General features: G+C 41.5%; 1 protein-coding gene across 2 annotated transcripts in view; it reads right to left on the bottom strand.

Annotated features, from left to right (window-relative positions):
• Positions 1-21,961: 21,961 nt before the first annotated feature.
• PDCD6IP (programmed cell death 6 interacting protein) overlaps positions 21,962-27,769 on the bottom strand; it is a 74,652-nt gene continuing 68,844 nt past the window's right edge. For both annotated transcript variants that reach the window (XM_023214686.3, XM_023214687.3), the window contains exons 16-18: positions 27,546-27,669; positions 26,242-26,429; positions 21,962-25,330 (exon numbers count right to left, since the gene is read on the bottom strand). In XM_023214686.3, the coding sequence (XP_023070454.1) occupies positions 25,156-25,330; positions 26,242-26,429; positions 27,546-27,669 (487 nt within the window). In that variant the 3' untranslated portion in view covers positions 21,962-25,155. The remainder of the gene's footprint in view (positions 25,331-26,241; positions 26,430-27,545; positions 27,670-27,769) is intronic.

The following is a 27,769-nucleotide window of genomic DNA, read 5'->3' as shown; positions in this document are numbered from 1 at the left end:
CTAAATGCCTATGTGCACATTGACAAAGATGAGAATTGAAATTATAGTACCAAAAGCTTGGTGGGGTTTTTTTCTCTGTACTTATTTTATTTTGGTGCATAAGAGAAAACAACTATAATTTTTCCAAGTAGAATGTATTTAGAAACTTTTCTTCCTGGAATTGAGAATCTGAGAGCAAAGACCTAATCTTGAATATAATGCTTTAAGAAAAAATGTTTAGCTCCCTATAGGTAATATGTCCTAAATGCCCATTTAAATTTCTATTTTTAAAGGCTAAAAATTTGCAACATGAAAACAAAATCAATGTGCTCTAGAATCGATCACACTCATTTAGGCTAATATTTATTCATCTGTAAATAACTTTGCTTAATAAGCTCCTATTCCCCAACCCAACATGGAAAGAAACCCTGTTTTCGCCAAATCAGCTCCGAGATTTTTGTGATGCAAAAGTTATACAATGAGTATGGCAGACATTGCTAGCTCCTTACACAATATCCATTCTTCCCTTATCTATTAACATGGCCTTATTTCCCAGGCTCCCTTGTAGCTAGTAATGGCCATGTGACCATCTCTGGCCAATGAGATGTAAGTAGAATTCTACTGGCTGGGGCTTCCAGAAAAATCAATTGTTTTTCTGATGTAAAGAGAACATTCAAGAACATTCAGCAGGCACATATCTTTTGCTTTTGGCCATTCCCCCTCTTCTAACCTGGAATGTAAGCATGATGCCCAAAGGTGCAGTAGCCATCTGTGAGATGAAGCAAATCATCCACCCTAACTGGCAGAGCAGAAAACCAGGAAGAGCTTCTGGCCCAGCTGTGGAACATCCTCCTATGAACTTCTTGTCTGGGGAAAGATAGTAAGTCTTTTACTTATTTTAGCCACTGTAATGAGGTTTCTGTAACATACTGCCAGACACAACACTGGCAGATAAAAGAGGGGAGATGAGTCCTGAGAGACAGGAAGAAGGTAAGGAGGATATGCACAGAGAGGCCAGGTCAATCTATTTCATAAAGAACTAGATGAGGAAGGAAGAAGCAAGAGACAAATCAGCTCTGGATTGCGGTTAGAGGAGCAGCTTGGATGCTGGCACAAGAGACCATCTGGAGGAGCCGAGGAGTAGAGAGGCAAGGGTCCTTGAAAAGTGTAACTGTGGCTGGTGAATCTTATCCCCTCAAAGTTCAACAGAGTCGTGCAGCAAATGGAATTCCTTCTCAAGTACTTCTGGCTACTGAATTTTGTTTTGTTTTTGTATATGGAGAATTCTGCAGAGACTGAGCCATGTGGAGCCCCAGGGTTCACTAGGGTTATAGAATAACTAATTTGGGAAAGTTATAGATGACAAGGACAAGGGTTTCTGTAGTGAAAAGGGCAGAAACAAGGAAGCAGGGGATGTGAGTTCAAGTCCTCATTCTTTCACAATCTGCTGTGAAGCATTAAGCAGGCACTTTGTCACATCTTGCTTCAGGTGCCCTTTTGTAAAAGCAGGGAGGCAGACCAAATGTGCCGTAAGAACCCTGTCAGCTCTGTGACTAGAGTATTCCAAAAGCTGCTGTAAGGGAAGGACATCTGGACTCCTAGAAGGATATCCCTTCCTCACGTAGCTTTTCTTCTTGTCTTTGATGGCACTATATTGGGTGCATGCAGGTGGGGTTTGCAAGGAAAAAGAGATCCAATTCAACAACCAATATTCTAATTCAATAAACATCTGCTGATCGCCTGCTCTGAGTTGAGTACTCAGATTAATATGGCCAGAGGATTCCATCTGAGCTCCTTAGCAAGCCCCAGAGGCCCGCACCATAGGGCCCTGTCTGACTCCTTGGCCTTACACCTGCTGGTTCTCACCCATGTCCTTACTTCTGGTGTCCCTCAGCCTCCTTGGATACTCGGTACCTCCCCAGGCCTACTCCAGATATGCCTTCTTGCCTGATATGCCCATCTCTTTTTGACCTTTTGATCTGGGTAACTCCTACTCATCCTTCAGTGCCCAGAGGTGGAGGGGTGATGGGGAAGCAGCCTTGAGAGCTTTCAGCTGGTAGCTGGCCTCATCTCTACCTGCTAGATTGTGTTGTCCCCCGATGAACACAAAAAAATTTCACAGAATATCAGAAGCAGTCGAGAACTTCAGAAAGACTTCAGAAAGAACTTCAGGAGCAGATGGCTGCTCCATCATCAGACCTGAACAGAGGTAAAAACAAAGACCCTGGGCAATCACGAGAGTGACCAAATCTCCCCCTCCCTAGGCTAACACGAGACGCTGTTGCTTCTCTTCCAGTGATACCTCTAACCCCAGTATTAGTATATTAGTACTAGTATAAGATGCCTACTCACCAAATTGCCCCACTTTCTGACAGCACCAATCCAGAACAGAGCCCAACTTCATTGTACTCTTCTCCAAATCACCAAACACATGCCCAAATCCTCCAGTAAGCCCCACTAACTCCCTCTTATCCACGGTTCTCTGTGGCATTCACTCTGTTTTGGTGTAGCAAATTATGAACCCAACTTTAACAGCAGGTGTTTCCCTGGTGGCCTTTGGCAGGTGGCCATTGACAAACTTTTCCACTCTGATCTTTAATCCAGCAGAGTGAAACTTCTCTCTTATGTATTCCTGTGTTACCTGGGCACACTTCCAGCTTCCTTGAATCTTTGTTGGAACAACACTCTGTTGCAACACTTCTCACTCCATATTGCACTTCCTGGTATCCATGTCTCTCTACCTCTCTCCTCTATGACTGTTTATTCACCAATGACAGGGTCCATGTCTTCCTTATCACTTCCTTCCAGCACCTAGCCCAGGGCCTGGCACAGAGTAGGTCTCCATGATATCTTTGTTGAATAAATACCCCAAGACTCCACACCACAAAGCAGAATGGGTGGACCCTGAGAACCTCAATTCCAAGCACCAATTGGTTCATAACTCTCTTTCCTTCACAGCTCACATCTCATGTGGAACCACAGGAGGAGGATATTAGAAAGTTGCTCTTCATCAGCACTTCATGTGGCTTCTCATTTCTGCCTCGTGTGCTGTTCTTAAATTTGCAAAGTTGTCATCACTGTTGATTATCCAGCGAGGCCACCTCTGTGACTTCAACATCCCCTGACAGTGCTAGGCCCGTTTATTGAAAGCAGAGGACTGCAACTGCAGGCAAATAACAGGAACATGAGCTAATGAGTTGATAACACCAAGATCCTTCACAAGAGGGAAGAAGAAAAAAAGAGTCCCAGCGTTTAAATCACCTCCATAAAACATCCACAAACAGGACTCTGGGAGGCTGCCGGGAGCCTATGGTTTCTGTTTAAAATGCACAATTAGCATTTTTAGGAAGCAGTCTTTTGGGGATAAGAATGTCCTGAAGTATACCCTTTTATTCCTTTTTCAGTTTAAACACACCGGCTTAAAGGCAACCTGTACTTGCCCTGGCCCATGCACCAACAGTGCGCCATCCCTGGCTCCCCTCCCATCCCACCTTCAAAGGCGCTGCGGAAGAAACTGCTTTCACAGGAAAATGGGATTTTTCTCAGTTTTACCGAATGTGAAGCAAATATTTTTTAAGTGGTCAAAAATAAAAAGAAATAACCAAATAATTTTGGTGGGTTTTTTTCCTCTCCAAAGTGGTTCCCTCGGATGACAAGGGTTGTACAGACCCCATTCACTAAAGCTGCAAATGAAAACTTTACGTCCACGCCCGTGTCCTCACTCAGTCTGCAGCCCCCACTCCTGGTACCTCGCTCACGTCAGCAAAGAATTAGGGTCATGGACAAATACACAGGAACAAGGCGCCCAGCTGGCTCTCTGAAAAAAGAAAAGAAACAGCTCTCTTTTTTCAAAGTTGAGGGGAGGTTTAAATATAACAAAATGACCTTTTTTTTTCCAACAAAAGTTAATTCTACCAGCCACAGGAAGGGTTGTAAACCAGATGTCACTTATCAATGGTTTAAGAAACATGTAACCTGAAGAATCACCTCAATTTTGTCACCTATAAAGCAAGGTTCTGTTACCTGACCCCAGCATCAAAAGGATGTTATAAGCAATATTTGTACAGTATCTTTAAAGTGCCTGTGGTTTCTCAAAGAAAAAAAATGGAGTATGAGGCAAGACTATAAAATCAAGTGTGGGCATGTTCATAAATAAATGAAACAAGTTCTGAGACCACAAGCAGAAATTGATCTTGCTGCTTAGAATTCCAGCACACCCGGCCGGGCGCAGTGGCTCACGCCTGTAATCCCAGCACTTTGGGAGGCCGAGGCGGGCGGATCACGAGGTCAGGAGATCAAGACCATCCTGGCGAACACGGTGAAACCCCATCTCTACTAAAAATACAAAAAAAAATTAGCTGGGCGTGGTGGCGGGCGCCTGCAGTCCCAGCTTCTCAGGAGGCTGAGGCAGCAGAATGGCGTGAACCCGGGAGGCGGCGGAGCTTGCAGTGAGCGGAGATCAGGCCACTGCACTCTAGCCTGGGTGACAGAGCGAGACTCCGTCTGAAAAATAAAAAAAAAAAAAAAGAATTCCAGCACACCCAGGACTGACCCAGGCTGAGGAAGCACCAGGGCCCTCTGGGAGTATAGCCAGGAGTCCTGAAGAGCTGGAATCAGGCACACACCTAGTTCTTGAAGTTGGCGCTACCATGATGGTCACAGCAAGGATGGCCTCCAAAGAGTCAGAGAGAAGCGCTGGTCCTCCTACCTTGTCACCACTGCCAGAGCTCGCCACCACCACACTGCTGCCCCTATGGCTCCATCACCGCCACCACCAACTACTCCATCATCATTTTCCAACCTACACTACCAACAGCTACCTCCTCATCGCTCCACCAACCCCTCATTATCATTCCATCAACCACACGAACACTACCTGTGCATCACTCCTCCACCATCACAAACAGCCACCCCAACTGACCTATCACTCCACCAACACCAACCACCCCACCATACCAACTATGCACCACCACCAGTCCACATCATTCCACCAACACCACCATCATCAGAAACCACCACACCAACACCACCCGACCATCACTCCATCACCACCACAAACAACAGCCACTCCACCACCCCACATCACCCCACCAATGATGACGACCCACCACCACCAGTACACCCCATTCCACCAACACCACCATTATCCCAGAAACAACTACACCACCAACAACTCACTACCACCGCCCAGGCATCATCACAGCACCACTCCTACCACCCCATCTTCACCCAACCATCACTCCACCACCATGGTACCACCACAGTCCCCCTGCCACTGATCCGCTACCTCCACCATCGCCCCCACCACCACACCACCCAGGCTCATCCACCCCCATCCCATCCTCGCCCCACCATCCTAGCATGTTGAGGAAACAGGTTCCAGAGGCATGAGACCACTGGTCTAGACCGTCTAGAAGAGTCACACAACTTTTTGTTATTATTATTATTACTATTATATTTTAAGTTCTAGGGTACATATGCACAACGTGCAGGTTTGTTACATATGTATACATGTGCCATGTTGGTGTGCTGCACCCATTAACTCGTCATTTACATTAGGTATATCTCCTAAAGCTATTCCTTCCCCTCCCCCAACCCACAACAGGCCCCGGTGTGTGATGTTCCCCATCCTGTCACACAACTCTTTAAATTTGTCATCAGAGAATGTTTAGCAAGTTGTCTAGGACAATAAATAATAATAATAGCTTATAATGTTGAGTAATTGCTATGTACCGGGGACCATTCTAAGTGCTTTTCATGCATTAACTCATAATAACTTTATGCAGAAAGTACCATTATGGTCCCTACTCTAAAGATGGGAAACTAAACACAGAGACACTAAGGAACTTGCTGAAAGCCCTGCAGCCATAAGTAATATCTGGGACTTAACCCAGGCCATCCATGCTCTGCACCAACTTGTCACACTGTCATCTCACAAAATAAATCTTGGCACTTTAATGAAGAGTAGTTATTAAGTTCACCAGGTTACTGGCGGCACCAGTGCCATAAAGTGAGGCAGGATGCACCAGCAGCCCACACGCTTGGCTACTAATATTTGCCTCTCCCATGCACACCACATGCTTAAGGAACAAAGCTGTGATCCTCAGTAACAATGGCCAGGCACGGTGCTAACTGCGTACATGATCTGTTTCCTTACTTCTCACCACAATCTCCTGAGGTATAAGAATTTCCGTTTTATGTATGAGGAAACTGAGGCTCAGAGATGATCAACAACTTGCTGGTTACATGGTAGACACACCTGAGAGGACCCTATTCAGAGGGGTCGTATTCACCCAACACGTGCCCAAGCATCCTGTGAGCTCTAGGAGTCCACAGCACTTAGGGCTGGTTCCCTCCTGTGTTCCCAGCGTTTAGGATGGAGCCTGTAAAGCCCTGCTTTCAACAGTGATTTGTTCAATGTTGCTCATAACATTGGAAAAAAAACAAAAACAGACAACAATCCCTAAAGGCCAGAGAGGCAGACAGTGTAACAAATGTTAATTTTGGAGTCACAAGTAGGTTTGAACTCAGAACTATGTTCTGTGGCCGCGACTGCACCCACGTGGACATCTGCTGTATTTCCTCCAGCCCGACCTACTTCAGGGCAAGTGAGGGACTGCAGAGCTGCTCCTCCCTAGGATGCTGACTTGTGAAAGCCGCTGCGGCCCTTTGCAATTAGACACTCTAAGACCTCAATTCTGTGCACTTAAATATATACAGTGACCTAAGTGCTGATGTGACCAAACGACAAAGGAAATTGTGAAATTGTTCCCATTAGAATCAGCCCTAGAGGCAACTACTGCATAACCAAGTGGAAGGCCTGGCCAGGTCCTCGGGTTTTTATGATAGGATCACAGCTTCTCTCCACCTCCAAAGCTCTCATTTCCCTCCCTCCCACGCCAACCCTGCCTCTGCCCCCTTCCCACACATACATAAACAACACATTCTTCTAACAGCCACTGTATCCGTGGAAAACCTTCAGCTGTGTTTCTAACCGGAAGGAGGGACTGTTCCTATGAGAATTAAAAAAACAGGTATCCTCTCTGCTCTAGTTTCGGGGGGCCGGGGGAAGACAGCAAACAAGCTGGGGCACTAAGCTTCGCATTCTCATCTTGTGCCTGGGAGACTCACTTTTTCATATCACGTCTTCCTGGGTTCATGAGACAGGGATACTTCAGCTCTTGGCGGGGTATCCGCTACAGAGCCTCATCACAGCACCTCAATTACACTGCTAACAGTAAAGAAGAAAATTTGAACCAATTTTAGAACGAGTTAAGAGGGAATAAGAAAAATCCCAGCTATGATCTTTTTAAACATAAATTGTGAAATAGTTCCCTCTTGTGGCTAAACTGGGAATTGCCACTTTAACCTTCCGGTTCTCCAATGGCTGGAAGTTAATCAACTTTTTAGTGTCAGAAGAAGCCTATGGACTTCTTCCAAATTCATAATTACAAAGAAAACTAATTGCATTTCAATTAATTTATCCAATTATGAACAAGTGGGGGCTATGCAAATAGATGTTCTTTTTTGACACAGTAAACAACAAGACCTAATGGCAGGTCTAATTACCATAAATTCATGACACGCTCATTTATGATGGGCATAAATGACATTTTGAGAAATCAGTGGCAGCTGTAACAATATGTGAAAAGCTGAGATTTCTAGAAATAACAAAGTCTCAGTTTCTGGTACTACTACAAAGTTTGGCTTATTGCTATTTATAACTGAAGGAAATTCTAAATTTCAGAAGTTAAGCTCTAATCTTCTCCCATTCTAGTTCATTGAGCTCTTGAAGCCTCAGCCTCCCAAAGTGCTGGGATTACAGGTATGAGCCACCATGCCTGGAACTCTAGTTTGATCCTTTGAATTCTGTTCCTGGGCCCCTTGGGGTTGGTGAAACCCAGCTCTTCTAATCTAGCTTAATTCATTCATTGAGCAGTCTCTCTACACAAGGCAAAGTTACCAATTTTGTAGTATTTCCGGGGAAAAATCCTCCAAGGTGTGTGAGAACTAGGAAATCTGAATTAAATGGTCAATCCAAAACATTGTATCCAGCTGAAACAAATCCAAAAAGTCAGAAGCACCAGCTTCTCTCCTGTCCTGACTGAACATCCCCCTGTTGAAGTGAATTTCAGCAAAATAAAGTGTAGAGAGGACTAGAGGCAGAGGAGGGCCATTAAACCCAGCGAAGTTTCCACAAGCGTGGGGTGGTGGGGGCAGGTTTGCCTGTACTAGGAATAATTAAAACAGCCAAGTGTCTGAGCATCTACCAGGGCCAGTCTGTTCGGCTTTCTAACACTCTCAAGAAGGGATCGTTACTCATTTCAACAGTGAGGCAACGGAGGCTTAGATGGAAAAGTCTTGCCCAGGGTCATACGGCTGTTTGGTGGTGAGGCCAGCACTGCCTCCCAGACGACCCCATGGGTCCCCATGGCTTGGGGAGAAAAGCCAGTCCACAGGGAGGCTCCCTGTTGTATCCATGCCTCTGGCAGAGGCAGCGAGTGGGCAAGACTGAAGGTCGGTTGAAGACCCCATGGCCACAGATAGTGACTCCCACAGCACAGCACCCATGGCCCACAAAGGACCCCCTGGATGGAGCACCCAGACCCCTCTCTGTAAGCCTCTAATCTACCAAGGAATTCCACACCAAGTCCAAATGTACTCCTTCTCCCTGCTGAGCTATCTAACCCTCATCTGACCACCTCTCTCGTGCTTCCACCTTCTTGGCGCTTTTTACATTTCACTGAGGTCTCCTGCCTGCTGCCCCTTCTCACCTCTGAATCCCCCAACACCTGGCTATTTGTCTGAAACGCTCCACTGCCCAGCCGGCACAAGCACCACCTTCCCCACTCCACACAAAAGCACACACAGAGAGGGCAGCAGTCTCCCTAGGAAGGAGCACCAGTGGTGTCCCACCAACTACAGTCAGGTCCACCTGGATTCCTGCCCCCAAGCCCTCCTCAGCCATTAACATCAACTGCAAGATTTCCTTATGGCTGAACATCCTGTGAAATGTCCCATGTCTCCCCATATGTCCCAGTGGCCTCCTCAGGACCAATTCCCAAGGCAGGGTACACCTGGTTACCCTCACTGTGCCCCCCACCGGTAGGCCCCCGCCCCCCACAAAGGGCAGAGGGTGGGCCCTCACTCTTGGGACCCAGGATTAAAAGCCCAGGTCCCAGGAGTTTGGGAGAGTCCTTCAGGATAATTAGCTTTGGTGACATGTCAGCATGTGCTGGCCTGATGTGCCTGCCACCAAAATCGGCCTTCTCTTTGACTGGTTTCCGTCACCCACTAGTACCCAGCCTTTACAGCATCCGTGGTTGGGAGCAGGTGTGAGGGTGAGGGTCTGTTAGATAGAGCTTGGAATGGGACATGCCACCCAGGTTTGTCCACAATGTTCTGATGGCACAGCCCTGGCTTGTGAAGTTCAGCGCTGAGCACCAGCCCCTGCACCCCATCCTCACTGGGTAGGTGCGGACACTTTTCGGCAGCCCACTGTGTGCTGGTGATGGTCGCAGCACCAAGAAAGCCTACTCTGGAGTTCTGAGTAGTCAGACTTAGCGCTGAAGCTTCCTGTGCTCTGAAAGCCCTGGGGCCCAAGGGCCTCACCCTTTTGATGTCACTGAGCTCCACAGTTTCTCAGCCTCTGATCTAGTCCATCTCAGAAATGGGCCCCAGGTATTAAATAGGCTTCTTCTGACACTAAAAAGTTGATTAACTTCCCATGCATCTCAGAAATGGGCCCCAGCAAGACTCAGATGCTCTTCTACTGGGGCCAAGTAGGAGCTTCATTCTCCCCAAAACACCCATTGTTTCTAGTGGGTTCATTTCCACCATGGCAGCCTTCTCCACAAGTGGGGCAATGCATTGGCCTAGGCCTTACGTGGCATGATCAGGCTGGGCCACTGTAGGAATATTCTTGAAAGCCAGGACTCATGTTCTTTCTCAGTCATAGGGCATTTTGCCTGGGAAATAAGAAAAAAAAAAGGAAAAAAAAGAACACTCCTCAGCACTGTGGAATAAGTGATTTACCTCCTCTCCATTCTGGTGACCCTCATATCTGACCAGTGGGTGAAAGCATTCAGGCTACTCTTCAAATTCAGTTTCATCCCCCTCCCAACAGCGGCTTCTGAGAGCCTTATTTCTGCTCACCAATTCTCCAATGGGCATCATTCATCAGACCATGGGGTGCAGTTGTGCATGATGTAAATATTCTTTGCCATTCCAGAAATGGACCAAATGTGGTGGGTGGCTGTGAATTGCCCAGGGACACAAGAAATATTCACTGACTGATTGACTGATTGAATTTATTTCTGACTCAGAAGCTCATTCCTCAGGGTGCTGAGAAATTCCGTCTCAGTAATGACTGGTCCCCCACACAAACACCCCAGGGGTTGCCAGGTGCTCCCCTGGGCTACTGCCTGGCCTCACGGTCCCTTCAGATGTGGGAGCCCCACCGCGTTTGAAGCATGACCCCTCTGGGAATGCTGTGATCTCCTACACCAAAAACTCTTCCTCTCTGAAATGTTACCACTCCCTTTGACTCCTGCCAGAGACCCCAGCTTCTGCTGCCACCCACCCTCCAACCCAACAAACAATCCCAGGGGCAGGAATATGCAAAGGGTTTAGCCACCTGGCTGGAGATGAAAACAGGGACAAATACAAGAGCACTGCCACCCACAAATTCACATCTTAATACAGTATTCACTTGCAAACCTATCCTAGCTCAATGTCCTTCTCTTCTGGAATACAAATTCCCAGGCACGGTTTAATCCCCAGCACCTAGAAGAAGAGTAAGCAGTCTCTCAACACATAGTTTTGAATGACTAGGAAGAAAAAAAAATGAAGGGATAAACGATGGATATAAGGAATGAGAGCAAAAGTCTTTCTAAAAAACAAAACTCCACGAAACAGGAGAAACTTTGAAAACTAACATCTAACTGCAGTGAGATCCCAGCTTCATCACAGGCCAGTCCCAGGTATTCAAGCTCCCTGTGCCTTGTTTCTTCCTCTCCCATAAAATGGGAGATCAAATCAGTGGCCACCTCACAAGTGGTGCTCAGCTAAAATAAGTTAATGGACTTTAAATGCTTAGAAGAGGACCCGTAACATGACAAGCACTCAGTGTTAGCTGTTTTCAGCAGCAGAGGCAAGAGCAGCAGACAAGAGGAAGCTACACTCGTTGCAGCAGTTCAGCTGAGAGGCAACAGGGTGAAAGGAACCTGAGCCCCAGCTCAGCTACTTGGCAGCCATGTGGCCTTGGACAAGTTGCTCAGCTTCTCTACAACGAAGTTGACTCCTCTGTTTTGAATGAATATGAAAGAAAAAATACCATTTTCATAAGGTTCATACGAAACTTCAATGAATTATTATGGGCTGGGCATGGTGGCTCAGGCCTATGTGAAAGGAAATTCTTGGAAATCTTGGGGCCCTGAAATTACTAAGCTAAAGGGAAAAGTCAAGCTGGAAACTGCTTAGGGCCAACCTGTCTCCCATTCTATGCAAAGTGAACCCTCTGCTCACTGAGATAAATGCACATCTCATTGCCTTCTTTGGGGAGTCTAATCAGAAACTCAAAAGAATGCAATCATTTGTCTCTTATCTACCTATGACCTGGAAGCCCCCTCCGGGCTTGAGTCTTCCTACCTTTGCTGCAAGCTGTCCCCCTTTCCAGACCAAACCAATGCTCATCTTACATATGTTGACTGATGTCTCATGTCTCCTTAAAAAGTATAAACCAAACTGTGCTCTGACCACTTTGGGCACGTGTCGTGAGAACCTCCTAAAGCTGTTTCACAAGCACGTGTCCTCAACCTTGGCAAAATAAACTCTCTAAATTAACTGAGACCTGGCTCATATTTTGGAGGTTCACACCTGTAATCCCAGAACTTTGGGAGGCCAAGGCAGGAGGATCACTTGAGGCCAGGAGTTCAAGATCAGCCTGGGAAAAACAGACCCCCATCGCTACAAAAAAAAACTGAAAATTAGCCAGGTGAAGTGGCACACACCTGTAGTCCTAGCTGCTTGGGAGGCTGAAGTGGGAGGATGTTTTTGAGCCCAGAAGGTCAAGGATGTAATGAGCTATAATAATGCCACTGCTCTCCAGCCTGGACAACAGAGTGAGACTCTGTCTCTAAAAAGTAAAAATAAAATGAGTTATTCAAACACTCACCACAGCGCTTAGAACTAGCAAGTGCAAATACATAGTTGATGCTGCGCAAGTCGCTATTGTAAGGTCAGCCAAGAGAAGGGATGAGTAGACTCAAAGTCAGGCAAGTGAGTTTACTGACCTGCTGGGCTGCTCCTTGACAGGCAGAGGAGGCAGCCCCGAGCTCATACGCTAGGGGGGTTTTATGAGGGTTGACTGTGGGGGCTGGCATGGCATACATTCTGAGTAAACCCACATCCTAGAGTTGTTTTGCTAAATTCTAATGGCACTGCATTATTTCTAGCTCAGGTTACATAACATCTAAAGGAAATGGGGAGGGGGAATCCTTGCAGGAACAGGGGGCTAAGTTTCACCTAACTATTATATAAAAGAGAGCAGCTACCATGATATTAGTGAAATCAAGCAGCTACTAACTAGAGGGGAAAATGTGAGATCAGTAAAGATTGTACCAAATCACAAAATATGATGGCTATATTTGAAAATTGTTTTGGAATGCTCAACATCACTAATCATCAGAGAAACGCAAATCACAACCATAATGAGATGTCAACTTACCCAGTCAGAATGGCTACTATTAAAAAGACAAAAATAAACAGATGTTGGTGAGGATCGGAAGAAACGGGAACTCTTATACAGTGTTGGTGGGAATGTAGACTAGGACAGTCACTATGGAAAACTGCATAGAGATTTATCAAAAAACCTAAAATAGGAGAGGTGGAGCAAGGTGGCCAAAGAGAAGCCTCCAGCCATCACCCCCTCTGCAGGAACACCAAAGTGAACAACTATCCACAAAAGAAAGCACTTCGTCAGGAGATCAAGACCATCCTGGCTAACACGGTGAAACCCCGTCTCTACTAAAAAAATACAAAAAACTAGCCGGGCGAGGTGGCGGGCGCCTGTAGTCCCAGCTACTCAGGAGGCTGAGGCAGGAGAATGGCGTGAACCCGGGAGGCGGAGCTTGCAGTGAGTTGAGATCCAGCCACTGCACTCCAGCCTGGGCGACAGAGCGAGACTCCGTCTCAAAAAAAAAAAAAAAAAAAAGAAAGCACTTCACAAGAACCAAAAGTCAGTGGTTGGACATATAACACATTCTCTGTAAAAAAGAGTACATGGAGAAGTAAAACTTAGTCATGACTTTATTAAATATGTCAGTCCCTAATCATTCTTACAGTGTTTTGCTATGTTCAGAATATAAAAGAAAAAAAAGTAAATTGCAAAAAATATTATAAGAAATTTAAAAATGTTTAGTATTAAATAGTTCAAAAACCTGGTTTTTTACTTTTTTTTAAACTAAAACTAGAATTACTACTTGATCCAGTAATCCCTCTATTGAGTATCTCCTCAAAGGAAAAATAAATCAATGTACCAAAGGGACACCTGCACACACAGGTTTATTCAGCACTATTCACAATAGCTAAGGTATGGAATCAACCTAAGCACCTATTAATAGATGAATGGATAAAGTAAAGAAACTGTAGTATATATACACACAATAGAATATCATTCAGCCATAAAAAACAAATACAATTATGTCATTGGCAGCTACATGGATGGAACTGGAGGTCATTATCTTAAGTGAAATAAGCCAGGCACAGAAAGACAGATACTGCATATTCTCACTCAAATGTGGGAACTAAAAAATTTGATCACTTGGAGGTATAGAGTGGAAAACTAGACAACAGAGCCTGGGAAGGGTGAGTGGGGGCAAGGAGAAGAAGAGAAGTGGGGTAAAGGACACAAACATAGAATAAGATGGAATAAATTCAATGTTTGATAGCACAGTAAGGTGGTTATGCTTAACAGAAACGTATTGTTTTTGGGTGATGGGCACCCTGAATATCCTGGCTTGATCACTACGCATTATATACATGTATCAAAATGTCACATGTACCCCATAAGCTTGGACTAATTTTTTAAAATACATTGGTGACACTGTGTGACAGACCAAGTGCTGCAGAAAAAGGAATTGTGAATTAGATTATTTCAAGAAACTTCTCCAATCAAGAAAAAGGTTGAAGATTAAAATAATGAGTAGAAAATAATAGTAGCTAACATTACTAAACATTTATTATGTGCCATATAGATAGAAAACATGTGGAGAGATCTAGTATCTGTAACAACAGAGATTCCAGAAAGCAGTCGAGAGCACATGGAAGAGAAGTGATAAATCCTCTAAGCTCACTAAAGGCTTGAGTATTTGTATCCAAAGCTCATCCGGACTTCTGGGGTTCTGCTCTGACATGTGAAGAGCTCAGCAGCCACCCCTTTATCCTCACAACAGAAAAGAGCTGAACAAACTGAAAATCAACAACTCTTTTTTTGATCCACCAGAGAATCAAGACTGGAGAAACAGACGAATATAGAACCAGGAGCCAAAGCCATTGGAGCCAGGATCTGGGAGGAAAAAAATTGTAATGGACCGACTGCTGGAAGCTGAGTGGGCCCTAGACTGTGTGTTAAAAACTTCTGGGGCCCAGTCCTAGAGGGGCCTCCACGTTTTCATGAGTTTCACTTTGAAAAGCCCTACCAGACTCTTGTGGTGAAAATTTGGGGGAAATCCCCTGATGCTTCCAGCAGAAGGGGAAAGTAACCATCTGAGCATTCTGTTCTCCACTTGCCCTCAAGGGAATCTATACAGGTTACAATGTAGGGGAAAGGAAATACACTCCCCACTCTGTATCCATAGGTTTTGTATCCCTAAATTCAACTAACCTTAGACCAAAAAAAAATTTTTTAATTGTGTCACTACTGAACACATACAGACTTTACTTGTCATTATTCCCTAAACAATATAGTATAACAACTATTTACATAGCATTTACATTGTATTTGGTATTATAAGTAATCTAGAGATAATTTAAAGTATATGGGAGGATGTGCATAGGTTATATGCAAATACTATACCATTTTATATCAAGGACTTGAGTATCCATGAATTTTGGAATCTGTGAGAAGTCCTAGAATCAAGCACCTACCAATACTGAGGGACAACTGTAACCAACTCCAGTCCCCTTTAACTAACTTCCTGTCTCACTTAAGGAGTAAAACAAAAGCTGGGAAGCACTTGTGAGGGTCACAGGCCACGGCCAAAGAAAGCCTCCCCGAAAGAACATCACACACTGGGGCCTATCGTGGGGAGGGGGGAGGGGGGAGGGATTGCATTGGGGAGTTATACATGATATAAATGATGAATTGATGGGTGCTGACGAGTTGATGGGTGCAGCACGCCAACATGGCACAAGTATACATATGTAACAAACCTGCACGTTATGCACATGTACCCTAGAACTTAAAGTATAATAATAATAAAAAAAAAAAAAAAAAAAAAGACTGGGACCAAATCATAGGATTACAGAACACTTCTACCCTCACACCTCAACACCACATCATTAGGGCTCCTGTGTAGTAACCAATTATAGCTGAAACAACTGCAAGCCTGAGGCTCTATTTAAGAAAGAATGCCTAGGGAAAACCAAAAGCAACAGGGAAAACAAAAATGAGGACACTCTTAAAGAAAACTGAAATCTCGGACATCTACAGCTATGGTAAGTGATAAACACAGCCAACTTCTTAACCAGATAAACATAAACCCTTATCCTAAAGATCTGTTTACCTCAGGCCCTTTTAGCCAATATATCAAGTCTGCCTTTCAACAATAAATTACAAGGCATATTAAAAGGCAAGAAAAACACTCTGAAAAGATAAAGCAAACAACAGAACCAGACTTATTTATGGAAAAAATTTTGATATTATTTGGGAATTTCAAATAATTATACTTAATATGCTAAGGGTTCTAATGTAAAAGTGGACAGCATGAAAGAACAGATGAGTAATGAAAGCAGACAGCTTGAAACTCTAAGAAAGAAACAAAAGAAAATACTAGAAATCAAAAGCCCTATAACATAAATGAAGAATGCCTTTGATGGACTCACTGGTAAACTAGGTACAGATGAGAAAATATTCAGTGAGCTTGAAGATATGTCAAGAGAAACTTCCCAAACTGAAATGCTAAGAATGAAAAAATGCAACAGAATATCCAAGAACTGTGGGACAATAACATAACAAGTAATATATTCACAAAGGGAACACCAGAAGCTGAAGAAAGAAAGGAGCAGAATAAATATTTGAAGTAATAATGGATTAGACTTTTCCAGAATTAATGATAGATACAAAACCACAGATCCAGGAAGTTTAGAGAACACAAATCAGGACAAATATAGAAAAGTCTACACTTTAACAAATCATATTCAAACTTGCAGAAAACCAAAGACAGAGAAAATCTTGAAAGAAAGCAGAGAAAAACCTGCCTTATCTATAGAAGAATAAGGATAAGAATTTCATTAGACTTCTCTTCACAAACAATGCAAGTAAGAAGAGAAGCAAGGAAATATTTATGGTGTTGAAAGAAAATAATCACCAACCTAGAACTCTGTATTTGACAAAATTATCCTTCAAAAGTAAAGGAGATGATCATAGACATAAATATAAAACACAAAACTACAAAATTTCCAGAATATAACATAGGAAAAAAGCCAGGTGACCTAGGGTTTGACACAGATATGATATAACACCACAAGCATGAGCCATGAAAGAAAGAATTGGTAAGTTTGACTTCATTAAATTAAAAACTTTCACTCTGTGAAAAAGCTTTTGCTCTACAAACTGGAAGAAAATATTTGCAAAACACATCTGATAAAGGAACTACATTGAAATATACCCCCAAAAAACATTAAAATTCAATGAGAAAATCCTATTCAAAAATGGATAGAGGTCCTGAACAGATACCTCACCAAAGATACAAGATGGCATATAAGCATGTGAAAAGATGCTCAACATCACAAATCATTAAGAAATTGCACATTAAAAATAATGATATACCACTATACACTTATTAGAATGGCTAAAATCCAAAAAGTTGACAATACCAAATGCTAGCAAGGATGTGGAGAAACAGGAACTCTCATTCAGTGCTGGTGGGTATGCAAAATGGTACAGCAACTTTGGAAGACAGTTTGGCAGCTTCTTACAAAGCAAAACAGAGTCTTATATGATCCAGCAATTGTGCTTCTAGGTTTTCACCCAAATAAGTTAAAAATTTATGTCCATACAAACCTGCACATTAATGTTTATTCATAAATGCCAAAAACTGGAAGCAACAAGTGTGTCTTTCAAAACATAGATGGATAACCAAACTGATATATCCAGTATTTTCATACAATGGAATATTACTCAGCACTAAAAAGAAATGAGCTACGAAACCACAAAAAGGCACAGAGGAAACTTACAGGCCAAGAAGGCGGTCTGAAAAGGCTACATATTGTATGATTCTAACTGTATGACATTCTGGAAAAGACAAAACTATAGAGACAATAAAAAGATCAATGGTTGCCAAGGGTTGGGGAGAAGGGTGAGTAGGTGGAGCACAAGGGATTTTTAGGACAGTGAAATATGAGACTGTGATGGCGAATACATGACATTATGCATTTGGCAAAACTCCATAGATGTACAACACAGAAAATGAGCCTTAAACATAAATTATGTACTTTGGTTAATAATAATGTGTGAATACTGATTCATCAGTTGTAATCATGAGCTACACTAATACAAGATGTTAACAATAGGAGAAACTGTGAAGGGATGGGGTAAGGGGGGGTACAAGGGAACTCTATGCTTTCTCCTCTATTTAAACCTAAAACCGCTCTTAAAAAATCTATTTTTTAAAAAAAGTTCATATATTACCAGGTAATTTGACTACATACAGACCTTTGCTGGAGAAAAAATTCAATTCTAATGGTTAAAAGTTTTGTAACACATTACTTTAAGGAAAAGAAGTCAACAGACCTCTCTTCCACAGCACTGTGGTCTGTTTCAAAGTGCCTTCCCTTGCGCAGTTGCCTCATTTCCGTCTACATTGTATTTCCTTTCTGAAAACCCCAATAGTGATAAAGGACACTGTTAGGGAAAGGGAATAATATAAAGACCCTAAAATATGAAATAAGAAATAAGAAAGTAAATCTTCCTTTAGGAGCCAAATACTCTTTCATTAAAGGGAATGGTGCAGCCAACGCTGGGCCCATGTGGCCTTTGTGGAGTGACCATGGTGTTGTAAATTCCCACCCTCCTGCTGATGAGAGAAACTAGAGGATGCAGTATATTCAGTATAACCCAGGGAGCGGAACAAAGAAATTGCTAATAAACGAAACTGAGTATAATTTATTTCCTGTTGCTATGGTAATAAACTACCACAAACTTAGTGACTTAAAACAACACAAACTTATCTTACAGTTCTGGAAATCTGAAGTCCAAAATGAGTCTCACAGAACTGACGTCACGGTGCTGGCAGGCCTGTGTAGGCCTTCCTTCTGTAGATCTAGGGGTGACTCTTCTTTCCCTTTCCCGGGTTCTAGAGGCTGCCCACTTTCTGTGGCTCATGGCCCCCATCTTCTTAGCCAGCAGCATTGGGTCAAATCATTTTCATTCTGCCATCTGTCCTTTTCTGCTTTTTCCATCTCCTCCTTCCACTTTTAGGAAACGGAAATCACACTGGATCCAGCCTGATAATCCAAAATCATCTCCTATTTTCAAGTCAGACGATTAGCAATCTTAATTCCCCTTTGCCACGTAGCCTAACGTATTCACAGGTGCTGGGGAACAGACATAGGCCATTATTCTGCCTGATGTTGTCAAAAGGAATTAAATGTGGTTATGCTCTCTTCCCTTTCTAGGTATAGCTATTCTCTGTGTTTCAATGTTAAAAGTTTCTTGCTGAAAACCACTTAAATATCAGTCTAAAATGCAAATTTTCATTTAAAAAATGATACATACTTTGGATAATTTTGAAAAAACATAAAGCATAGTGGGATTAGAAATTGGTAGTGATTCAATACATGTTACTGTTGTTAATAATGTCAAGTGTAGCTGAACTTAGAAATAATTCTCTAGCTAAAAACAAGTCTTTGGTCTCTATGAAAGAAAAAAACTCGTTTTAGATGCAACTATCACAATTCACTGTGTCCCTTCCACAGAGGGTCACAACACACCTGCTTCTGGGAGTTGGTAAGTCTAAATACAACGCGAACCCTGTGTGCACTGGTAGTGGAGACTGCCTTAAGGAAGAAAACTGGGTCAAGGGACAGGGGCAGGAAGGACACTTACACCATTTTCTACCTTTTGAAATTTATACCGTGTGTGTATTGCCTATTCAAAAAAATATACTACTTTTAAAAAGAATACATTATGTAGCCCAGTCCATTGTGGTGGGCTGATGAAAGCTGAAGGGGCCATTCCTTCCAGGGTTCAGTGGAAAAAGAAGACACTGGCTCCTCAGGGAGTTCCTCATCCAGAATCACTGGCACCTGCTGGCAACAGAGAAGCCCACAGGCTGGAGGTAGAGCGAAACTGGTGTAAGAGAGAAGGCAAGAACAAACTTCCTGAATGTTCAAAAGCCATCCCAAGAAGGGAAAAGAGAAGAGGACCAGCTATAACCAAGTTATAATAGACTGTGTTTACATATTTTATAAATTTGAGTAATAAAAAAATGCAAACATCAACAAGTATAATCGAGATGTACAATGTAAAAATAATAGTGCATTAGCAATTATTAGCCTAAACCCTGTTTATATGATTTCCCTTCCCCATCCCCCCCCCCCCCCCCCCTTTTTTTTTTTTTTGAGTTTCTCTCTTGTTTCCCAGGCTGGAGTGCAATGGCTGGATCTCAGCTCACTACAGTCTCTGCCTCCCAGGTTCAAGCGATTCTCCTGCCTCAGCCTCCCGAGTAGCTGGGACTACAGGCGTCCACCACCACACCTGGCTCATTTTTTGTATTTTTAGTAGACGGGGTTTCACCATGTTGGCTGGGCTGGTCTCGAACTCCTGGCCTCAGGTGATCCTCCCACCTCAGCCTCCCAAAGTGCTGGGATTACAGGCATGAGCCACCGGGTCCAGCCCATCCCCTACTTTTTAAGAAACAACACATGGCTGAGAAGGAAAAAAAGAATATTAATGCTTTCAAAATTACAGGTAATAATATTTCAACCAACTAGGAAACATAAAACGTAATTCAAGCAATAAAAGGCAGATATAGAAAATAGAAAGGATTGGCCGGGCGCGGTGGCTCAAGCCTGTAATCCCAGCACTTTGGGAGGCCGAGACGGGCGGGTCACGAGGTCAGGAGATCGAGACCATCCTGGCTGACACGGTGAAACCCCGTCTCTACTAAAAAATACAAAAAAACTAGCCGGGCGAGGTGGCGGGCGCCTGTGGTCGCAGCTACTCTGGAGGCTGAGGCAGGAGAATGGCGTGAACCCGGGAGGCGGAGCTTGCAGTGAGCTGAGATCCGGCCACAGTACTCCAGCCCGGGCGACAGAGCGAGACTCCGCCTCGAGAAAAAAAAAAGCCCGTCTCAATAGAAAGGATTAAATATTTGTATCAGACAAAAATATCAAAAGATCATTTAATTTTACCAAAATCGTTAAACTTCCCTTTTAAATTACAAAAAAAAAAAAAAAAAGGTTGAGTCTAGTAACTAAATCTAAACATCTCAAACTAAAGCAGGTATACACATTAGGTTAGAAAACCTGCTAATGCATCCAAAAACAAAACAAGAGTAGTCATATAAAAAGGTAGCCGGGTGCAATGGCTCATGCCAGTAATCCTAACACTTTGGGAGGCCAAGGCAGGTGGGTCGCTTGAGCTGAGGAGTTCAAGGCCAGCCTGGGGAACATGGTGAAACCTCCATCTCTACAAAAAAAAAAAAATATATATATATATATATATACACACACACACACACACACACACACACACACACACAAATTAGCCGCACATGGTGGCAGGTGCCTGTAGTCCCAGTTACTCAGGAGGCTGAGGAGATTGAATCGACTGAGCCCAGGAGTTTGAGGCTGCAGTGAGCCAAGATCGCACCACTGCACTCCAGCCTGGGCAAGAGCGAGACCTTGCCTCAAAACATAGAATACACTGCAAGATAGAAAAGGGCCACTTCATGCTCACAATACAGACAGACTTGATGAGTGTGAATCACGTGGGCTTCAAAGTGTGTAAAGCTTAAAACAGCTAAAAACATAGGAAAATTTAAAAACAGTGGTAAGAGACTTGAACCTCTTCAACTGTATCACTTGTGTTCATAACTTAAGCAACATTTAAGTAGAAAGGATCGCGGGAGCCACAGAACTGAGAGAAGCCAGGATCCTTTGCAGAGCGCCAATGAGGAGAAAAGGCAGACAACTTGGATGTGTCCCAAACTGATAACCTACAAAGGTAAGACCAGTCACTGGGCAGGAACACAGACTGGCAGTAGCTTGTGGCCTGAGGCTCGATGGGATGAAGCCCTCTGGTTCACAGGCTCTAGTCGATCTGCTCACGGGGCATTCCTAAGCCAATCCTGCCCTGTGGTAGTGGTAAAGACTAAAGCAGGCCAAGCATGCAGCTTCTCAGTCACCTTCACACGGGCTGCAGCAGAACCCATCCCCACTCCCCTGATCAGCTGATTATTATGGTAACCTTGCTGATAATTTCCAAAAATTGACCTAAAAAGTGGTATTTGAAAAGAATACTTAGAGTAAATCACATAAGCAATGAAAAAATGGCCCATCCATGACCACTAAATCATCAGGTTGCAGGTGTAAAAAAAAAAAAAAAAAATTAAATACTATCTCCCTTTTGTAGTCTCATGCATTTAGTCAAAGTGGGTATTTCTTTTACATTTTCCAATTCACCATTTGTCAAAGAAATAATGGAAACTATAAAGCTGAAGAATAAACACTTTAAATAAGAATTCATACTCCAAAGAAGTAAGAATCTTTCAACTTTTATTTCTAGGATACATTCATCTGGACCTTTTTTTTCTTTACAATTTTCCCCCTAAGATAAATGAATACAATAAAAATATAATCCAACTACCAGCAATGTTTTTAACCAGAAAAGAATCTAAAATCTCTGGTGTGATAATATAGGATTTTTTTTAAAAATATAAACTTCATACCAGAAATAAAGCCTGAATATTCTCTTTCTTTAAAAATATAATTTTTCCTTCTTTGCTCTTCCATGTAAATCTTATAATGAACCTGTTAGTTCTAAAGTCTATTTTTAATCCAGCAACTATAACACTACTTAGCAGGGTTTTTTCCTTTACACCTTCTTCTGTACTGTGAATCAACTAATAATTGCAAACGTCTTTAAAAAGTGAGATGCCATTTGGCTGTAGCAAGATTCTTCAAGAGATGCTGAAAATTAAAAAACAAAACACAAAAAATCCCTATTAGCAAACTGAAACCTACTTAACAAATTATCCTGTTTCTGAAATCAGAAAATGTATAAAAGCACTTTTACTAACTGTAAAGCTCAAATGGAAAACATTTTTTAAAATCTGTTTTGACTATAAAGACTGCTGACTGGGATAGAACTTTAGGGACACAAGGCTCTGTGAAATCCATTCTTTTTTTCTGTAACTTCTTAGTTTTGAAGGGGAGGATTATAAATTGCAAACAAGCTGGGGTATGGATACAGGAATTTCTCATAAAGATTGATTGGTTTGTGGTGACATGTGACTGTTTTTCTTAACTGAGAATAAAGACCAAGGGGCACAGGGAGAGTTCTCTGAGATCAATACTTTATACCAGACTGATAAAAACTAGACAGTGTTTTCCCTACTTCTGACTAGTTCCTCTATGCAGAGCTTCATTATTTAAGTATAATCCAGTTTAAAATAGTATTCCAAAGCTCAACATAAATGTCTGGGGATGATTTCCTTTCCTTGGTTTAGGAAGATAATAAAGCCTAATTATAAACATGGGTGCAACACACCTGAACCACAGAGTAGTACCCTTCCAACTCCAAATCAACAGTATTATCCGTAACAGCAATAAAGGGCTGCATTTCGTGTGATTGATTGTGCCCAGACACAGGTGATCAAAAAGAAACCAAAGGATGAGTGAACTGACAAGAGGAAAAGGGTTTGGGTTGCTACATTTAAAAGGTTACACTAATAGAGCCGATGTGAGTCAGGTGTGCTGTGGCAGGAGCAACTTGGGGGCCTCCTTTCCTAGTTTCCGAATGACCTTCCTGCGGCTCTGGGAGCAGGCCCAGCATGGGGAATGGGCTAAAAGGCTTATACATCTCTTTTTGGCCCTCAGATGCACTTACCCTTTTCTTTGGTGCCCTCTTTCCCCAAGAGAATATTCAGGCCAATTTTGTTTTTTCCTTTTTTCTGCATTAGTAAGACACTATAAACTAGCAATTTGTAATACCGCTAACTCTCACTGAGTGTCTTATGTTAGTATAAAGTACCTCAAGTAATAAGAATGTGGAACTTAAATGCCACTTACAGAATAGTCAAACAAGCCCATGTCACACTTTGATGAATCCAAAGTATTAAATCTTAGCAACTGATAAAGTAAAAAACTATTTTTGCTAAGGTTTAACTATTGGACTTTAAACCAATTTTAATATTCCATGAAATCAAAGCCGTTTATATTGAATTAACATGCCTTCATATTTCCTACACACAACAAAGTTTAAAATATACATATATTTTTAAACCAATTCACTCCCTTTTACAATCATACTTTCATTCGAACATTTAAAATATAAATCCAAACTGTCAATGAAAACAACAGTGGAACAAGCAACACTATTATTAAAATGAAACAATAATGCATGAAAAGGTCAGCGTTGAAACTCAGAAAATAAACATAAATAGATTCATTGGAAATCTGCTCATACGCCTAATGTGTTCAGAAACGAACCTCACAAAAAACAGAAGCCACTGTGATGTCAGACAACTCATTCCTTTCTCATTTTCTCATTCCATGATGCATGTCTTCACTATTTTTACTGAGGTTTATACAGTGAGTAGATATCCTAACGGCAGAGATGAATATGAAATACATAGCCTACTCCAGAATTGGCATATGTTCCCAACCATTGTTTTGTATGCTCCTTGAATTATAAAATAGTCCAATCTTTAAGGAAAAAAAATTAAATGGCTTAGATCTATTCATACATATTGGGCATTAAATGTCACTAAGTTAACACAGTAAGGTGGAAAAAAGGGTAAGAGGTACAGTAAGCGTTCCCCAAACAATTCCATTACATTATGAAGTATTGTCAATGGCATATTTATTTTAACCAGGTTATGGGAAAAAAAAAACGCAAGAATTATTACCATCAATTTTCTGGAGAAGCTAACAATAAAACATTAAATATACACATTTACTTGTATATTTATTTGAAGAATCTTTGGTAGCAATTGCTTGTTTCTTCCACATTATAGGAGTTTTTAAAATAAATGTCAAAAGTCGTTTACTAATCAGCATATGAAAGATAAACTATGATACTATTCTTTTGGTTTCCCTATAAAACGTCCTTGATAATAACTTGTACTATTCATGCACTTAAAAAACAGTATCTGTTTAACTTATATACATACAAAATGAGACTAATACCAGAAAAAAAAAAATTAGACAGTAATGAGAATCAATAACAAAACATAACAATGACAACTGTTCTTAAGTAATTTATTTTAAAATTATAAGATTTACAATGCCTTGATTATGCAAAATAGCATAATGGAAATTAAACCAAATCAATAAACCAAAGAGAAAGAAAACTTAATTTTCTCGAGTATCCATACTTAAACCATCTTTGTAAGTAAGTATCTGATGTCCCAACCGTGTCTTATGTAGAAAGTATAATAGTTTCAAATGTTTCACTTGCAGGTTTAATTTCTCATTTTCAATTTTTATGAACTGTAATACAATTTCAAATCCTATTATACCTAGTGCTTACACTGCAACAGCAGCAAATCTCACATGTGTAATCAAATGTGGAAGTGGGGCACAGCTTCTAGCTGTAGACAGAAATTAGACACTGCATTCAGTCCAGGAGAGTGCATTACATTAACCAGAGCGTAGAGTTTAGTACACTTATTGCAGGGTTGGTATTTCTTTCCCTCTGATCTGAATCAGCTGAGCTGCTGAGCAGACATATTACTGCTGTGGATAGTAAGACTGCTGTGGGGGCTGAGGGAAGGGGTATGAAGGCTGCTGGGGTCCTGGGTATGGAGCCTGTCCAGGGCTCTGGTGATACACTGGTGGATATGGCATATTATACTGGCCATATGCATAAGGATTATAGCCCATGGGCATGGGCATTTGGCAATACCTGATAGGGAGAAGAAAACAAAAAAAACTTGATTGGTAAATCAAATACTAAAAAATAAAACAATAATTATTCTAGAACTATGTTTTTCATGAAAGTCATTTCTACTTTTTAGTCTATTAAAGAATAGTGGAGAGAAAAAAACTGTTTCAAGGCACTTGTCAGAGCATTCCTATCCTGTTCTTAACTACAACAAAAGAGTACCACGTGTTTAATACTATCCAAAAAAATACCGAAGAAAATAAGATTAAATATTCAAGTATTAAAAGAAAGAAAAAAATGGAAACCCTTCATTTTAACGTGGCAAAACTAGTCATCTAAACACATTCCTCTTCCACAATATTCAATATTCACTGTGATGTACATAAATTTACAACTTTAAAAGTTCTAATATTTGGAAGACAACATGTACTTACTAAGTAAAATTTAGAGCACATCTTAAAAGGTAGTCAAATGTTTGGATTTTTAAGATTAAGAAATTACCACAGAGGTTAACCTTAAGAAAGTGCAACCCATAATTAGATAAATTTCTATTCAACTGTTTATTAAATGCCAAGTATTCTAAGTATAGGGATGTAAACAAGGCCTTATCAGTTTTGCTATGCTACGCTCAGAAAAGGTACCTGTTTATCACCTAAAGTCCAAGGAAACACCTACTGAACTCTATACAGAAGAGATTATTTAATATAAACCCAATATGTAAAGTATAAAAACAAATTTTAAAAGTCTAGGAAATAGCTATCCTATTCATGTAAGTGATCATAACATTATTTTCATTTCTGGATAAGCTGACAGTGTAGCTTATTCATTCATGACACTTCCATTTGGAGAAGGGGTGACCCTGTTTTTAACAGGTTAGCCAGAGCCTAGAAACAATATTAGCCAACTTGGGATACATGATGTTGAAGCCTTACCCAGGATATCCTGGATAGGTGGGATAGGGTGGTCCCTGGGCCTGTGGAGGAGGAGCTGAGCCAGGTGTTTGTGATGGAGCTGGTGCAGCAGTCCCAGCCCCCACTGGAGCTGGAGCAGTAGCAGAAGGAGCTCGATTTGCCGGAAGCACAGGTGGTGGAGGCCTGGCAGGGGGCTGGGGCTTAGTAGGCTATAAGAAAAAGTCAGCATTGACTATAAAATGTTTCATTTCTCTCAAATTGCTATTAATTAAAATTAATAAGGACAGATGAGAAACTCTAGAATCCAACCAAATATATTTTTAATTCCCATTCTTAAATACTCACTTATTACTATAGAGATATATCATAGTTGAATAATTCTCCAATCTGTGGAAACTCCATAGCCACTGCTCTTTTCCTGGTGCCTAATATTTAATCATTTACTGCTTCCTCCAGTGGTTGGACATTTGAGGTGGAAGAAAGCAGCACAGGTACTGTTTACTACCATCATCTCCTCCCAGTCCCCAAACTCTATATGAAAAATGCCAAACACCAGAAAATTTTAAAAGAATAGTATATAAAAGAATCACACATCTGCCAATGAAATTCAACAACTATTAACATTTGCCATTTCTGCTTTATCTGTAACTACATCCATATATATTTGCAGAATCGTTTGAAGTAAGTTGCAAACTTCACGACACTAGCCCTAAAGACTTCAGCACTCAAGTTCTCATAAGGATATTATCCTACATAATCACAATACCATTTTCATCCTTAAAAAAATAATGCTATTCCCCAATGTCATCAAATATCCACTCCAAATTCAATTTTCCCTAATTAACACAAAAAAGCTCATATAGCTATTTTTATAAACCAAAATCAACTCAAAGTTCATATATTGTATTTGATTATAAGGAAACTTTCATCTCTTTTCATCTAGAATATGCCTTTTTTTTTTTAAAACCTATGACACTCACTTTTAGAAAAGATCAACTCAATTATTTCATATAAATGTCCCATGTGACAGATTTGTCCAACTGTTTCCTAAGGGCATAATTTAACTTCTCATTTTATCATTTGTTTTATTTGCTGTAAACAGAAAGTTTGTTTAAGGGCTTGATTAGATTCAGGTTAAGCATTTTTTTGGTTAAGAATTCTTGAATGATGCTGTGTTTTACATATCGCAAAATATCAGGAAGTTGGTTACCTGATGCAGGTGGTAACCACTAGATCCTTCCTATGTAAACCATGTTTTATCCATTAAAACAAGTAATCATCACTAATGTAAAACCTCTGTTTAAAATATTTATTTGCCTACTAACCGGCATGGTTCTTGGCGCTGGAGTTGGAGGAGTTGGTGCATGTCCTCCTGCTGGCGAGGACTGATATGCAGGTGTAGGAATTGAAGGAGCACTAGGTTCTCTGGCAATGCTTTGTTGCAAGTCCCTTATCAAAGACAAAGTGTTAAAAATTAACATGATAGAAAACAATGAACATACATAAAATACCAGCTTTTCTTTTCTTCATACATGAAACATAGAAAACA

Source organism: Piliocolobus tephrosceles, chromosome 2 (genome assembly GCF_002776525.5).
Source record: "Piliocolobus tephrosceles isolate RC106 chromosome 2, ASM277652v3, whole genome shotgun sequence".
Taxonomy (NCBI): domain Eukaryota; kingdom Metazoa; phylum Chordata; class Mammalia; order Primates; family Cercopithecidae; genus Piliocolobus; species Piliocolobus tephrosceles.
This window is presented reverse-complemented; position numbering and strand designations above follow the sequence as displayed.